We start from the raw sequence: 16,765 nt of genomic DNA, 5'->3' as shown, positions 1-16,765 counted from the left end.
GGCCTTATTTAGGGTGAAATGGAAGTGCATGAACTTATTTAGGGTGAAATGCAAGTGCATGAACTGCAAAAATCATTTATAATCAGAATTTTGTTTAGCTTTCCTGTAAAATATCATTTAAAACATCTTTAAAGCAAGAGAAAAAAGTAGTTAAGTATATAATAATAAATCTACTGCATTGAAAAGTATGTCTATTAATGCATTTAATTAGATTAAATCATGTATGCAACATTTTTGGGCCAAACATATGAATCTGTCGGGTATGTGAGGCAACCCTTTGGCCCAGTTCTGAATGTATTAGCATGTCGTTCCTGTGATTTGGCCTAACAGTGTGTTGAGACATGCACCGAACTGTCTTTTATTTTTACATTTTATTGTTCAGTCTAACAGCAGACAGTGTGAAAGATGGGACGCTGTGAGACATACTCATTTGCTCTACCTCAGCCTCTCTTCTCTCCATGCCATGGCCTTTGAGCACACTATACATGGATTTCATGCAGAAAAGTTATGTTTTATGTGCCATATGTGTATAAGGTCAGGAGTTCTCAAAGTTTTTTTTTTTTTTTTTTAACCAAAGGCCCCTTTCATTGCCCCAAATTATTCACCAACACCATGAGAAAATACCCCCCCCCCCCAAAAAGAAGGAAATACAATATTTATTATTTATTTAGTCTTTTTTTTTTACACAGACCCTACTTACAGCTAGTTACTCTAACATAATTTTTTGTTTCCTAATTGACTTTAAATCTTTACAAACTTACTCACATAGATGCATTTTATAATATCCGAAATGTATTGATGTTATCCGACAGTAATTTTATAGAATTTATTGATTGACCTCAATTGCTATGCATTAATACCTTGTTTAAATTACATTTGATACATGTAATAAATTATTATTTTTAAATACATAAATAAATATTAAAAAAATGCATTTGAGGATGAGAATAATGTATTTTGAATTAAGGTGAACAATAAAAAATGTTTAATTTGACATTAACTATAATAAAATGATTATATTCTAATTGATAAAAAAACTAATATATATATATTTATACACAAAAACTCAAATATTTATTAAAGCTATATGTGACATAAATGAATTAAGGGTTGTATTTATATATTTAAGTACTGAGTATGTACTTATTATAGGGTTTGATTTAGGGATACTTGCATGCAATCATGCATAATTTATCGTTATTATAATACTAAGTACATGTAATGTGTAACAAGGACACTGTAAAATAAAGTGTTACTGAAAAAGATTATTTTTCATTGATCCCCTGCCGTTTCTTCTCAGACCCCCAGGGGTCCATGGATTGAAAACACCAGTATTAGTATTAGACAAAAATGCCTCAGTCGAAGGTTTGGGATTCACAGTTACAGGAAGTACAGTATATTGTCTTAAGTGTGTTACCTACACATAATAAACTCCAGCAGCAACGCTTCAGTTATTCACATATTTGCAGTTGCTGTGTTTTGTTTTACAGGTCCCCTTCTGTGATTGGAGCCCATTTTTCCTTTAGTCACAGATAGGGAATGGAGAGATAGCACAACCGTGTAGTGGTACATTTTGTGGGTGCGGATAAAGATAAGGATTAAAAAAATATCAAAATAAATCCCTGTGAAATCACGTTTATGAAAAGAACTATAATACTCCAGAGAGTGATGGCAAAGAGTTGGAAGCTGAGAGAGGGATTTGCCTATGAAAAATCCGACAGGAAAACAAAGAGAGAGGCCAGAGAGTGTCAACGGCTCTTATCTCACGGAGCAGCAGGGAGCCGTTTATCTATCGTCCGGAGGTGGCAGCACTGTGGCCGTGACACGCACGGTGGAACAATTAACTCGCTGGCATTTCGTCTTATCTAACATAACTCAGCACTGACAACATCTTTGGCCACAGCTGCTGCAAATCATTAGCTATCATTGGCATCCGAGCAACAAAAAAAGAAAAGAAAAGACTAGCTTGACGTCCAGCATTGTCCCTGTGTTTGAAGGGATGAGGCGTTCCCGGACTCTCTGGGACATTATTGGCTACTGGCTCAATCAGGTTGAAAACTCATAATTTCTGCGACAAGTCTTTTCAGAAAGTGCCCTTTATTCATCTCAGTCTCACAGATGTTGAAATTAATATAACTTGTTCATGAATTTTATTCTTCCTAGGATTCTCAGGTGTCTTCCAACTTAAATAATAAATAAATAAATCTAATGTTTTTTTTTTGTATTTTATATTTTTATTATTATATTTAATATTTTGATACATAATATTGATATTTAAACATAATAAAATATGAGTATATTAAATACTTTTATATAACTATATAAATTCTAAACCCCCTCTCTCTGTATATATATATGGTTGTATAATTATAGATTTAATTATATATTTAACATAAAAATATATTACATGTTGAAGAATCATATATTTATTAGATTAATAGAAAATTCAAAGAAAAGCATAAAATTACATCTTCGGGCTAATATTTTAGTTGCCATCTTGTCTAAATCTGGCACAATTTCAATTTGATTAATAGAAAAAAAAAAGACTATTAAAAAGGTCTGTTTTTGCTGCAAGAAATAAAAAAACCCTCTTAATTTGGTGTTTAAAATCACTTTTATTATTTTTTTTTTCTTCATGACTTTAATTATAAAATGCACAACCTATAAACAAGCATTGATAAAAACTTTACATTGTGGTTTATTGTGGTTCATGACATACAAGACCACAACCGTTTTTTTTTTTGTTTTTTTTTACAAATCTTAGTCCTTCATTCCAAATCCTTTGCTGTTTTACCAGGGTAAGTCTACTCTAAATGGAGTTCATTCTACTTTATGAACTGCTCCCTGCATTCAAGACAAGCAAAGCTATTTAAAAGCAAAGCTGGAGTTGGTTTATCATTTCCAAAAGCCAGTTAACCAGCTTTTCATAGTTGATACAAAAACATTTATACCTTTAGAGTCAAATGCATATAAAATAGTGGTACATATGTCATGTAAACATAGTAAAAATAGAATCAACTAACAACAAGTTGACAGACGAGTACTTCAAAAAACAACTCAAATGGCTATAATGTTATAAATACAGGTTTCACTAGGAATCTACATGTGAAGACAAAGTCCTTCACTTCTCAGACTCTCTCCAGCCTCGAGCGTTCCGGCCGAACTTATAGACAAGTCTACGTCCATCCACCCGTTCCAGGATCTCTCGTTTATAATAATACCTTGGGAGAGAAAGAAACATGCGAGAAGCTCAGAATATTGATCAGAGTCCTTTAAAAAGTTGCAAAGCTCCAGGGAAGATGTTACCTCATCGCTCGACTGAGTTTCTCGTAGGTCATACTGCTGTTATTTTTCTTCTTGCCCCAAAGCTGAGCCACAGCTTCCGACTTAAGGAAGCGGAAAACCCCCTCGGAGCGATCCTCCCATTTGATCAGGCCAGGGTTGCGCTCGGGGTTCAGGAGGATGTCTCGGATGAACTCCCACAGGTGCGTCCCACGAGGGTCTGTGGAAACATGAGACGTTAGTTGAGAAGCAGAAGGAATCTAAAACGGCCTCAAGACATCCACGTGCCAGAGGATTCGGTGCGTGCTGCTGTCAAATTCTCTAAAGACAACTGCCGGGTGAAGTTCAGGACACATTAACAAAAAAAAAGATTGTGTAAGAAGTGAAAAAATTTCAACTCACTGTGTCTTTTGACTTGTGACCGCTTGGGATCTGAAATGAGAAAATGACAATGAAACCACTGTTTTTAAAGGGCCAGCTCATGTTTCTTTTTGGGTCATGGAAAACTTGTGAATAATAACTTCAACTTTGACTTTTGGCTTAAGGGTACTTTGATGTCTTTTTGTAGTCAGTATTCATGTATTGAACTTTTCACTCCATTTATGGGAATGGAGGAAACCCTATTCAGGAAGTGCACTAGTTAATGCATGTATTTTTAGTTCCTATGTTTAATTGTGTTGTTTAAGTTTCTATAGGTGGGCTGTAAAGATTTCATTCGTATCAGTAGCTTTGCAACAGCACTGCATGACTATCTAATTGGCCTGATCTCAGTCCTTTTTAACTGCAGTGAACAAATCCTTTCAGTTACGCAACACAGAATATAAGGAACAATACAGCAAAGAGACCTACGGCAAATGGTGTTTTATTATATCTTCAAACCTTTGTTTATAAAAATATTTATTTGCAAGCAAGTATAGCATGCATATATTAATGCATTTGCAAATGCTTTTATTCAAAGCAGCTTTCACTGAATTCAAGAAAAATCCCTTTAAACTGAAACATTACCAATGTTTTTGAACATTTACCATGGTATTACCCTCAAACACAATCCCTATATCATGGTACAGGGATAGTACTTTATTATCTGGAAAGGAAGCAAGGAGAATGCTGTTTTTTTTAGGATTAGGTTTAGGATTAAGATCGTTTACCTGGGCTTGACGGAGCTGGTGAAGATAATATGGTGTTGGGCTGGAATGAGTTTTTGATGTCAAACAGTTCTGAGGAAAGAGAACATATGACACAATATCGTTAAACCATCAGGTTAAATAAATAATCTTCTTGTTTTAACTGGAAATATGTAAACAAATGTGATGCTGGACCATAAAACCAGTCGTAAATTGCACAAGTTTATCTGTAGCAATTGACAACAATACATCGTATGGGTCAAAATGATCAATTTGCCAAACATCATTAGGATATTAAGTAAAGATCATGTTCCATGACGATATTTTGTAAATTACCTATTGTAAATATCAAAACTTAATTTTTGATTAGTAATATGCATTGTTAAGGCCAACTTTAAAGGCAATTTTCATAATATTAGCTTTTTTTTAACCCTTAGATTTTCAAATAGTTGTATCTCTGTCAAATATTGTCCTATCCTAACAAACCATACATCAGTGAAAAGATTCTTTAGCTTTCAGAATATGTATCTCAACTTCAAAAAAACAAAAACAACCCTTATAACTGGTTTTGTAGTCCAGGGTTATAAATAAAATAAAATAAAATAAAATCATTGAGTAATTTCACAGGTACCTGAAGTGTTGTAAAAGTTGGATTCTTCCTTAAAGGGGAGGATTGAACAAGGGAAATCTGTTGAAGAAAATGAAGTACTTGGTTACAAAGTCTTTATATATATATATATATATAAAGTCTTTAATTATTTCAAGAGAATCTGTTAACTTCTGTTTTCAGCAGCAGATGTGGTCTCAATGTTTTATCACTGATATTATGTGAACTTTATGCTAGGAGGATTGAAATGAAACCAAAAGCTCTTTAGTTTTACTTTGTGTGTGGTTACTTACTATCTATTTCTGTTTTAATGTCCGCTGGTGTGAACATATCTGTTTGACCATACTGACCTGTGACATAAGAAAAGAAAAAATATATCTCAATAACAGAGTACATGTTTTGCAAGGACTACCATCAGATTTCATCAAATATCATCAAACCAACCAAGTAACTCCCGCGTCATGTGGTCTTAAACCAGTTTAACTTGTTGGTAAGGTTCTCACATGTCACCTGTATACGTTTTTCTGGATTTTATTAGGTTTAGTAACACACTGTAATGGAAAGTTTATCAAACTTGACGGTTTGTGAAAATCTTGGTCTTGTTAGCAACACTCTCCTGGATTCATTATAGCGTTGTAAGAAGAGGTAAGAAGAGGAAAGATGAACAAAGAGTCTGTCAGTCAATGTGATTTTACCAACTAGGACAGGTTCGAATCCTAAAAATATTTTTTAGCCTTTCTGCCTTTATAGGACTGTCGAAGAGAGAAAGGAAACGATTGGAATGGAAAGAGGAGAATGGAACTGGGAAAAGACCACAAGCTTGGACTCAAACTTGGGTTATCTAAAATCTTTAACCTTGCTGCCCACAAGGCTATGTCTCCAACCTTGATTTTCAGCCTGTATGAAACAACATTTCTATAGCACACAACTGACAGCAAAACTCTATCCCTACACAAAGCCAAACCATAACATACTCCATCAGAAGAAAACTGCAGATTGACGAGAAACAATCTGTTTACTGGTTGACAACCATGTTGATCCAGGATCAACAAGATTGTTGATCTAGGAACATGTCAAAATCACATTAACCATCTTGTTCAGGGTTGGAAGGGTAGGCACTAGACAGAGGTAAAATGCAACCTCTAATCCCTCTGTATCTTACCGTTCCACTTTAGGTCAGCCAGGCTCTGGAAAAGAATGGAACCCACGGATCCGGCTGCTCGGGTGAAGTCTTGGAAGCTCATGATGCACAGTTGCCTCCCGTCAAGGTCAAAGTTCTGGAAGGGAATGCTGGTGGCATCGATTTGGTGCATGTCCAGCGTCTGTTGGAGCCATTCCCACACCTGGTACTTGGTCCAGTTTTGTGGGTGTAGATCTTGAGACCAGAGTCGGCTCATGTAACTGGAATTCACTGTGGATATGTTGAGATTTCAGAAAGGGTTTAGTAAATGCCCCTGCTAAAACCTGGTTTATGCTGGTTGGTGCTAGTCAATTTTGGCCTTTTTAGTGAAGTTGGTTGACCAAGAGAAAGTCTTGTTGTCTATCCAAAGGGCAACTTATAGAAATACTAACTGGACCTGAGTGAAGTGAAACTGTTAAAAGCTGAGGTGTGTTTTCCAAAACCATCGTAAGCTACCTATGGTCACAAGTAGAGATGGGCAGTATTTATGATACGTGTATTTCAAATATAGTTTCAAATTAGTAATTTTTATTTGATAGGGTTGATGAAAATGGCTTCATATTTTGTATCAATATGCTATAGTTTTGAATTTTTGTAGTTTTAAAATACTGTAAAATACTTTGTAAGAAGTCTAAATGGTGACATCATAAAAATGCAGCCTCTACTCAGTAGTTTGCCAAGACTTGTTACTACACTATTAATGTGTACGTATCCTCTATACTTTTATGGCTCTCAATAGATTCAGTGGTTGGAGTTGGAGGTTAATACTCCCTGACAAGTTCTGTTGCTACTTTCTGATTACGTTTTTGGCTACATTTAAAGTCAAGACATATTGATCATTTAATAATTGCTGAAATGCCAAAATGTTGTTTTCAACTTCCAAATAGGTGTCCAATGATTGATAAATAAATAAATCTTTGATTGCTGAATGTTGTACTATAATTGAAGTAGCGGTTTAGTTTAGTAGGATCATGACACCATTGTATGAATGACTGCCTGACACATAATTAGTGATTCAAGCACGTAGTGCTGAAACCCTATTTTTATTCCGCCCTAAAACTGATCATGCAGTCCAAACCATGAAAGTTGGTCAGACCGTAGTAGTCATTCGGCCTATTAGGGGTGCTACAGTGAGCAAAAATGTGAAATATAGCATAACTCCGTTTGTTGTAGATTCAAGTTTTTTTATATCACTGGAATCCTTGGCTCAAGACAAACAAATCTATCACTGATTTTATTTCCATTCTAGAAAAATATTCTGCCATTTTGAATTTTGTCCAAAACCTACTTTTGCGAACTAGTCCTAGGTTTTTTCGCCTGATCGGACCCAAACCAGTGCAGAGATATTATCTGGACAGACAATATCAATAATTATCAATAAATAAATAAAAAATAAATAAATAAAAATTGTTATAAAGGTTAAAAACACTGTGTTGTATGAGAAATTATTATGATTATGATTACATTGAAACCTGAAAATGACATATAAAGTCTTGAAAAGAGAAGACTTGGAATAACTATTGTGTCACTTATCATTTATTTCAAATTTCTATATGTGTAACAAAATGTGTGTGCATGTATGTTTGTGTCTGTGTATGTGTGTGTATAAGCATGCTTATTGAATATTAATATAATCGTTTAACCATTTCTGTGTGTCTGCAAACCTATTCTCCATTTTGGATGTGTTTTACTGTCAGCTATACATCACGGTTTGTCTAGACTCTAAAAGTATATATACCTTAAAGGTCTTAAAGTACTTGAACCCCAGTAATTGCTGCTTGCAGCTATATTATATTATTATATTTATGATTAACAAACTAATTATTAATTATTAATTTAATTATTAACTAGTTAGAAACTTATTGCTGTGAATTACCATCAGTTGTCTACTTATGAATTACTTGTTTCTCAATGAGTCCGTGTTGCTGATGCAAAGTAGGCCTTTAGTGACCAAACACAAAGTAACTAAATTAGGCCACAATTGTGAGTCATTCGCAAACTGTTAAAATTAAACTGATGTTTACTTTAAAACTAACCTTCATCTGGGAGATTACAGGGATATGTGAATATTTGATCTGTCAACTGGTTGCGTATGTCAGATTTATGGCGTGACTCAGACAGATAAAGCTGTTGCTATCAAACATTATTTACTTAATCAACTGAGTCAGTGTAATGGAGAAATGATAGATCAAGCAGGCAATTGATGGAAGGTTTGCTAAGAAATTTCATGCTCCCTTGCAAAAGTTTTTATTAGTATTTTTAAAAAAAAAAAGAATATATATATATTTTACATATATAGAGTACTTTATTTTGATACATGGTGTGGTTTGCTGTGTTTTGTAGTTTATTTTGATACTTTTAAAATCAAGATATTTGGTATTTAAATACATTTAATGTATCTTTATCCAACCCTGGTTGCCAGTTTTACTGAACTCTATTGTTAACAATGGAACTTGCAATCATAGCTGCTTTTGTGAAACGCACACCTGGTTAGGAGCTGTTCAAGCTGGATGACCAGCATAATCATAGTGTTATAGCAAAGTTTGCCGGTGAAGTTGTTTGACTAGTAAGGTCATTGTTGAAGCAAACTGATTAAGGAAGTCTTGTGTGTATCACTAGAACAAAAGCCTTCAATCCTGCTTTTGGAGACCCATCATCCAGCAAAGTTGATTTACAACCTGCTTCAACAAACCTACCTATTAGTTTCAAACAGTTTTGAAGACCTTGATTAACTGGTTCAAGGTTGGAACTAAACTCGGATACTTGGGACCAGTTGCATAAACTGTTTAGACTAGTCTTAAAAAGTTAGTCATCCAATTTTTTTTTTCTTTAAGACTGGTCACAACTTTTTAAATCCAGTAATGAAAAGGTTGATTGGTCTTATTTGTATTGGAAAAGTAAGACTGAAATCCCATTGGCAACTGCTAGGTGGTCAAACTGGTTTTTAAGACAGTCTTAATATGGTGTCTAAGTTTATGCAACCGGCATAAAAGCAGGGCTGAAGACCTCTGATCTAGATCATTCCAGCACACTAGCATCACATGTGGGGACCAACATCCAAAACAAAATATATTCTGCTGAACAGATAAACTAGTCTTAGCAGTCAGTTACACAGTATAAAAAGTAAATACAAGAACTGCACATGGTTTCTAGATAAGTGTAAATCACTTTCACTATCTGTACATGGTCCCCAGTGCATGCAACTGATAACCTAGTAACTCCAGCAGTGACTGCTAGAGTAAATGATTAACCTGCCAGAAAAGTCTCCGCCGATTAGATTATAAACAAAACGTACAACCTAAAATCTGTACTGGAATTGTACTTGATGGAGGAATAATCACAAGTGCACTTTCTCTGGAGTTTCAGATAAGAAGAAACTTTACCATCAGTGCAGTTGTAGTGGGATGTCCAGGAAGCAGGTAGCTGGTTATCGACACTCACATTAGCTGGGATACTCATGACACCGCTGGCCTGAAGGACCATGATCCAGTGCTATTGAAAGAAATGGAAAGGAATGTTTATTTCTTGCCACCCAACCAGAGATGTTTCTGCAACTTTCATACAATGCACTAGAAAAGTCCAACTTAGCCTAAGGCATAAAGTTAATGCCTTATAACTCGTTCCTTGTGGGATTTGACCCAACAACCCTTAGCTCAAAATACTTACACTGCACCATCAAACTTCCTACTCAAACAATGTTTAAAAAACTTGTTGCATGGGAGAGTAACAGCACACATGCCGCCATTCTCGTAATAATAAACATACATACTGTGCCAGAAATTGACATATAATTAAGTGTAGACTTTATACCAGATTACAGTTATGTTCAGTGAGTTAAAACAAAGGTCTTGTATGTTCAAAGGGGTAAAGGGAGGGGGTGAATTTTGCATAGGTGTCCTTCGTGCCACGCTCAACCACACATGCAGACACATTTGCACAGGAATGTGTCAGTGTGTCTAAATGCTTTGCATACATAAAAAAGGTCCACCTGTCCTTCAGTTTAACAGTTAGCTCAATGGTTCAGTCATTCCATGTACTATATGATCATATGATCAGCGTTATACAAAGCACTTTTTAAATTCATCTAATGCTGTGAATGCATCTGTGTTGTGAGTTACAGGTTAGCTGAAAGCTACTGCATAAATACCTTTTGTACAGAGGAGCTCAATGAAAAACATCAGCACGATCGAATTCCAATCAAGTATCCCGAAACGTTTGTCTGTTGAACTTTATAAAATAATGATTCATTTAAAAACCTAGATTCAGGGCATTATAGATCCTGGTCCAAAAGGTATGCAACTTAATTTTACAGCCTCCTATGAGACCTAATAACTTCAATGAAAAATCCAAGATGGTGGAATTTTTTTGCACAAGACAAATGTGAATTGTAGACTTAGATTTTAATGCAACATTAGTGTTCGGTGTGAATTTGTATGCCTATTTTATACTTGAGTAGCAGCATGCTAAAAATGCAATTTTTGTGGTTTGCATCGTATGTCGACTATTACAAGATGGTAATTTATGTGGTTCCACGAGGTTATGAAATGTGGCTTTATGTTGCATTAGAAATTCTAACGTTATTTGTATGCTCATGAGATGCAAAGAAGATGATATTTTATTCTATCTGCTAAAAGTGACATTTTAATATAACCTTTAAGTTAACATAATAACCTATACTTAACTACAGAATCTCACATGACACAGGTCAGGTGATCTCCGGTGTATTCCTATTGGTTGTCCCATCAGGATGCTGCTCATATCATCAATGTAAACTTTTACTAAGGTCGTACATATGGTTGTTTTTGGCGCTTCAAGTTGCTGTTACTGTGAACGAGGTGAAGACTTCGCTAGGTTTTGGATTAGATGAAGAACAATTCATATAATGATCATATTATAAAAAAGAAAACAACAGGATATGAACATGTAACATATGATAAAAATGTGATTCAGTCAAATGATGGTAGCAATGACATTATTTACAAGAACTGAGTTTATTGACATTCCTTGGAAGGGTTGTTAACCTGTTTAGTTTGGTGTCTTTGTCAACTGTGGAAAATTCTCTGATACGTTAGTGTATAAAGCTGTATGGGACCAACTTACCTGTCTTATCTGTTCCACTAACAAACTTCCTACTTGAAATCTGACCTATATTTGTCTTTTTATTGATCCGAAGATGACCTAGCAGATCATTTTATGGAATGTGTGTAAAACTGGCGGGGGAGCTGTGCTAACAATAGAAAATGTTCACACCAAGAGCAAATAAAGGAAATTAAAAACTTAATAAGAAAAACGTTCAGTTAAAACTAAATTAAGATGAACTGAAACACTGAATTTTATCCTTCCTCCCACATATCAATTATTTGTATTCGTGCTTTTTGTTTTCTTAAATTGAACATTTCCAGTTTACTCAAATTAATTGATGAATAATTGTAAAAATATTTTATGAATACATAAATATTAATATTAATGACTAAAAAACACTATAAAAACCTTAATTTTTTTTTTTTTTTAAATAATTACTTAAATGTCTGAAATAATTTCTGGAGTTTTCAGTGTGCTCTAATCCAAATTATTCCTATCAAATATTTCTTGATTTCGTATTTTTATTCATTATTAATTATACAAAGATTTCATGAATATATAAATAATTATACTAATACTAATAAAAAATGCTAAGTTGCTTATAATATCCTTTAAACTTAAATTTAAAAAGTAATTACTAAAATGAATTGATTTGTGAGGTACAGAACTTTTACAGTTTTCTAATTAAGAATGGACACTTTGTGTAATCACAATCGGTATTTGTCTAGAACAGTGATATGAATCTATTCGTTTTATTTCCAAGGAAAGGTGATTCATAAATCAAATTACTAATGAATTGCTCTTTGTTTCTTTTAACTGGAAAAGCAGGTTGCCAGATTCTTTCCAGCATTATGAAACCAATCTGATGCATTTAATCCCAGACTGGTGTGTTACTACGGTGATGTCTACTTTAATGTATGAGGAAAGAAATCTAGAAACACATATTTGGGTGTTTATCACATTCCTTACAGTAACTGACCCAACAATGTGGGCTACAGGCTGTCAACTTCCTTTACCTATCAGTTACGGAGCAATACGGGCCATTTACACTCAATTTGTTTTGGTTGTACACAGTGTGCAAAGTGTTTCCAAGTTTCAGAGGCCCAAAAGAGTTTAGACACCTACAAATGTATGAATGTCATTGCAACAAATGACGCTTTAAGTAACTTTTTTAAACCTATAAAAAAAAAAAAAAAATTCTTTTTGCATTCTTATTCTTCTTATTATTTTTTTAAGTTTAACATTTTCAGTGTGGCACCTAATATTTCTATCAAATAGTTCTTGATTTTAAGAACTGGTTTAATGTGCATTTATGTAAAATAATAAATAAATAGCCTGTTTGACTTTCAAGAATACTGCATGTGTGCAAGTTAAAGTTTGTTTAAGCAAATGATGAGAAAAAAAATAAAAATTGCCCAAATTTAAAAAGGCAGGACAACAAATGAATTATTTTTGGATTTTCAGATACAATACAACTATTGTATGCCACTTGCTAGATTAGAATAGTTTTCCATAATCATCTGGGATCGTCATTGAAGCGCATGAGTGAATGAAACCTTTCCTGCAGAGCATGAAAGAGAATTAAAGTGTTGTCTCACCAGAGATGTTGAATGTGATCCTGGTTCAGAGTTAAATGTCTCTTTCTGAAGTTGTCAGCGTCTGTATGGGAGAGAAGATTCGAGTTCAATGGAGAGGTTGTGTTGTGTACCTGTGACACTGCTGAGGCCTGCCAACCTCTGTGACAGAGTGCCACCTCATTCACCAATCAGGATTTTTATTCCGTCTGCTTCCTGCTGCTTTGATTGGCTTATTCTCACACCAGGTGTGTTACAAGTAATTTGAATATGGTAAAAAAAAAAAAAAAGACTGTTGTAGCAAGTCACTTTCACTATGAACACTAGCAGTCTCTCTCACTCGCCCACATGCTTCAGCAATCCTGCCGGTGATTCATCTATTGATGTTTAACTAGAACCATACAGTTGCTCTTTTTGTTTTTACATTATTTTCCCGTTTTGACTCTCAGGGTGGTATTGTTATTAATAATATTTATTTATAATAATTTGTGGGTCATAAAAGACCAAAAAAGATATTTTTGAACAAAAATTAAACATATTTCAGACAGCTCTTTATATACACGATACCAGTCAAAAGTCTTTGAATAGTACGATTTTTTTTTAAGAAGTCTCTTCTGCTCAACCAATGTACAGCAAAAACAGTACGGTTTTGAAATATTTTTTACTATTTAAAATAATTGTTTCCTATATATTTTAAAATGTAATGTATTCCAAAGCTGATTTTTTAAGCATCATTACTCCAGTCATATGAACCTACAGAAATCATTTTAATATGGTGATGTGCTGCTCAAAAACATTTATTATTATTACTATTATGTTGAAAACAGTTGAGTATATATTTTTTTCAGGTTTCTTTTATGAATAGAAAGTTCAGAAGAACAGCATCTGAAATAGAAATCTTTTGTAACATTATAAATGGTTGTATCATCACTTTTGATTTTATTTTGCATCCTTGCTAAATTATAATCTCAAATAAATGCAGGCTTGGTGAGCAGAAGATAATTATATATACATATAATATATACATATAATAATATAATAATATATTAACATTTACATTCTTACTGTTCAAAAAATGTATATGCATTTTATTTTTCTAGCTGTTATTTAAATATTTTTAGTTATAGTATTTAAAAAAAATCAGTTTAGTTAATTTTGTAATATTCTTTTGTCATTTTTATTCGTTTTATTTCTATTGAATAATATCAGTGCTCCTAAAATACGTTTAATTTCCTTTTTTAAAACAAAACAAAACAAAACAAAACAACACAAAATATTTAATAATATGAATAAATATCACACACACACACACACACACACACACACACACACACACACACACATATATATATATATATATATATATATATATATATATATATATATATATATATATATATATATATATATATATATATATATATATATATATATATAATACGAAATTTTTATATTTTTTATGGGGATACATCAAATTCTCCAAAACTGTTCACTAAGCTTAGCATTTTCCCCTGTTTTTATACAGTCTATGATTTTTCCCCATTCAAAACTACAGTACACAAGTGACATGTCTTGGGTATTCTAGTCTTTGACTGGTTAATCACAAAGTAGTAAATAAAGAAAAAAAAAGACAAATCTAAAACAAACCAAATGACTGAGAATCCTTTAGAATGTGACCCATCATTAAATGCTTAAACCCAGACAACTCGTTAGCACAAGACAAAACTGCAAACTCCGTTGTCCAACAAAACATGATCAAAACGTAAGCTGCATGTCTCTCGCTATCAGACGAATGCTTCTTCCCTGATCAGAGGTCTGATGCTCGCTGACAAACACAGAAACAGCAGGTCGCGAGCGCTCAGGTTAGTGGGAGGCTTTACGCTGTTGATTAAAGAGCTCTGAAGCTTTAAGACACATAGCCTAATGGCTAAATCACAGAGGAACTCTGCTTCACTTTGACTCAACATATGTGCTGGGTATCATCTACATCTGTGGCCTCACACACTTCGGCACAGCAGCTCCGCCAAAGCAGAAGCACGAAAGGATCTGCTGTCCTGATCTGAGATGTTAGTTTTCAAGCAACAGAGTTTGAATTGTGTGGAGTGTGTTGAGATATATTTTTACAAACCGAATAAAATGTGAATTGAATTTAACAAGAACAGTGCTATTTTATTATCATTTATATACTATTATAGTCTTTAATAATGATTTTTAAAGAAATTAAACAGTGTTTGCATTGTGTGCAGATTTTGTAAAGTGAAGAGTTTTGAATAAACATAAAGTAAATATGCATTTAATATGATATAAACTGTTATTTTCTTACTATTTATATACAATTATAGTCTTTCATATTTTTAAGGCATTAGTTAAGAAGAATTGGAGTTTGCATAATTGTGTGTGCGTGAAATGAAAAGCTTTGATTAAAATAAAACAAATATGAATTAAATATGATACATTATTTTAGCATTATCTATGTATTATTATAGTCTTCATTAATATTTTGAATGAGCTTTTATTTTAATATTTTAGTTTTCATTTTAATTACAGTTATATATATTTTTTTTTAGCTTGAGTTTTTTTTTTTTTTTCAGTTTTCATTTTATTCATTTTAAACATATTAAACTGAATTTACTCCTGTTGCCAAGTCAACATTTATTATTTTCATTCACGTTAAGTATTTCTTCGAATATTTCTTTCAACTTTCAATAAAACAAAAACAATAATGATATCACTTGATATGAAATTTATTTTTTTATTTTATTTTATGAATGCAGTATGGAATCATATTGTGTTTTATTTCTGTAAGATCTAAAACAAATTAAGTAATAATGAAAAGAAAAAATGTATATCAAAACAGCAAACCAATGTATTGCCACACATGAAACCTAGACATGAAATTTTGAAAACATGAACAGTTCTTTATAGAACTAAAATACAAATTCAGTTTTCATATGTGTGAGTCCCATCTGACGCTGTGAATGTCTCATCTTACTAGCTTCAACTGTTGTAAGGCCCATTTTGATTTATAGACATGTCTACCTTACACCTCATGTTCATCTGAAAGACTCCGAGCTGAAAGTCCCCTCAAAGCCCAATGAATTGTTTTCGTTTTATTTCACTGTACCCTTTCAAACGCTGTCAGGATTAAATTAAGATCTAATCTAGCCAGGCTTAGATTTAAGACTAGCATTTAGGCTGAGTCATGAGGAACCGCAGCCAGAAAAGTCCGTCTGAAAGTGAAATGTTCTCTCAGTCCGCGAGAAAGGGCCACAGCTCACGCACTCATTACAGACGAGAAATCCTTCATTCCTTCCTTCCTTCCATTCATTTCGCCCGATCCCTCCATTAGGCTCTCATCAGCACGTTCAAAGCTGTCATCTTTAATTTTTCACACGAGGTGGAGAAAGAGACAGAGAAAAGAAAGAGAGTGGATGATTTTATTAAGGTCAATTACAGCTACAAATGACAATTTCTCGGGCCAAATTGCAATTTTACGTCCTTTTTGTAAGAGAACAATGACTATGTAATTAAAGTAATGAGCAGCGCATCAGCCGAATGATTTGTGCAGAATGAGGAGTTTCTTGCATGTGTGTGTGTGTGTGTGTGTGTGTGTGCATATGTGTGTCTACACATTTGTCTATTTGTTGAACAACGCACGTGATGTTCGAGTTATTACACGTAACGTCTAATTACAGCAGATGAACTGAAGAGTCCTATGTTGCGGTGTGGTATGACGGTATGTGTCTGACTTCCTTTCTCTTTCTGCACAGCTGCATTCTGGGAGGAGCGGGTCAATACGCCTGCAGTTCATCTCCAGTCCACTTGATGGCACTGTGAGCTCACTAAAGTTGCGCTGCATGGCTGGAACAGCACAGGACCTGTATAAAAAAAATGAAAGCTGTCATCTAAACCACTT

At 33.8% G+C, this 16,765-nt stretch overlaps 1 protein-coding gene across 1 annotated transcript; it reads right to left on the bottom strand.

Moving 5' to 3' along the window:
* Positions 1-2,595: 2,595 nt before the first annotated feature.
* ehf (ets homologous factor) lies at positions 2,596-13,027 on the bottom strand. The gene is made up of 9 exons (XM_052597103.1): positions 12,874-13,027; positions 9,577-9,685; positions 6,176-6,424; positions 5,307-5,363; positions 5,038-5,094; positions 4,431-4,499; positions 3,685-3,714; positions 3,307-3,502; positions 2,596-3,221 (listed from the first exon to the last, which is right to left on the bottom strand). Exons 2-9 carry the CDS (start codon positions 9,674-9,676, stop codon positions 3,122-3,124), a joined length of 858 nt encoding a protein of 285 aa, XP_052453063.1. The 5' UTR covers positions 9,677-9,685; positions 12,874-13,027; the 3' UTR covers positions 2,596-3,121.
* Between the last annotated feature and the right edge of the window lie 3,738 nt (positions 13,028-16,765).

The sequence above is a fragment of the Carassius gibelio genome, chromosome B25 (genome assembly GCF_023724105.1).
Source record: "Carassius gibelio isolate Cgi1373 ecotype wild population from Czech Republic chromosome B25, carGib1.2-hapl.c, whole genome shotgun sequence".
Lineage (NCBI taxonomy): Eukaryota > Metazoa > Chordata > Actinopteri > Cypriniformes > Cyprinidae > Carassius > Carassius gibelio.
Note: the sequence above shows the minus strand (reverse complement) of the source record. Positions and strands in the feature narration are given on the sequence as shown.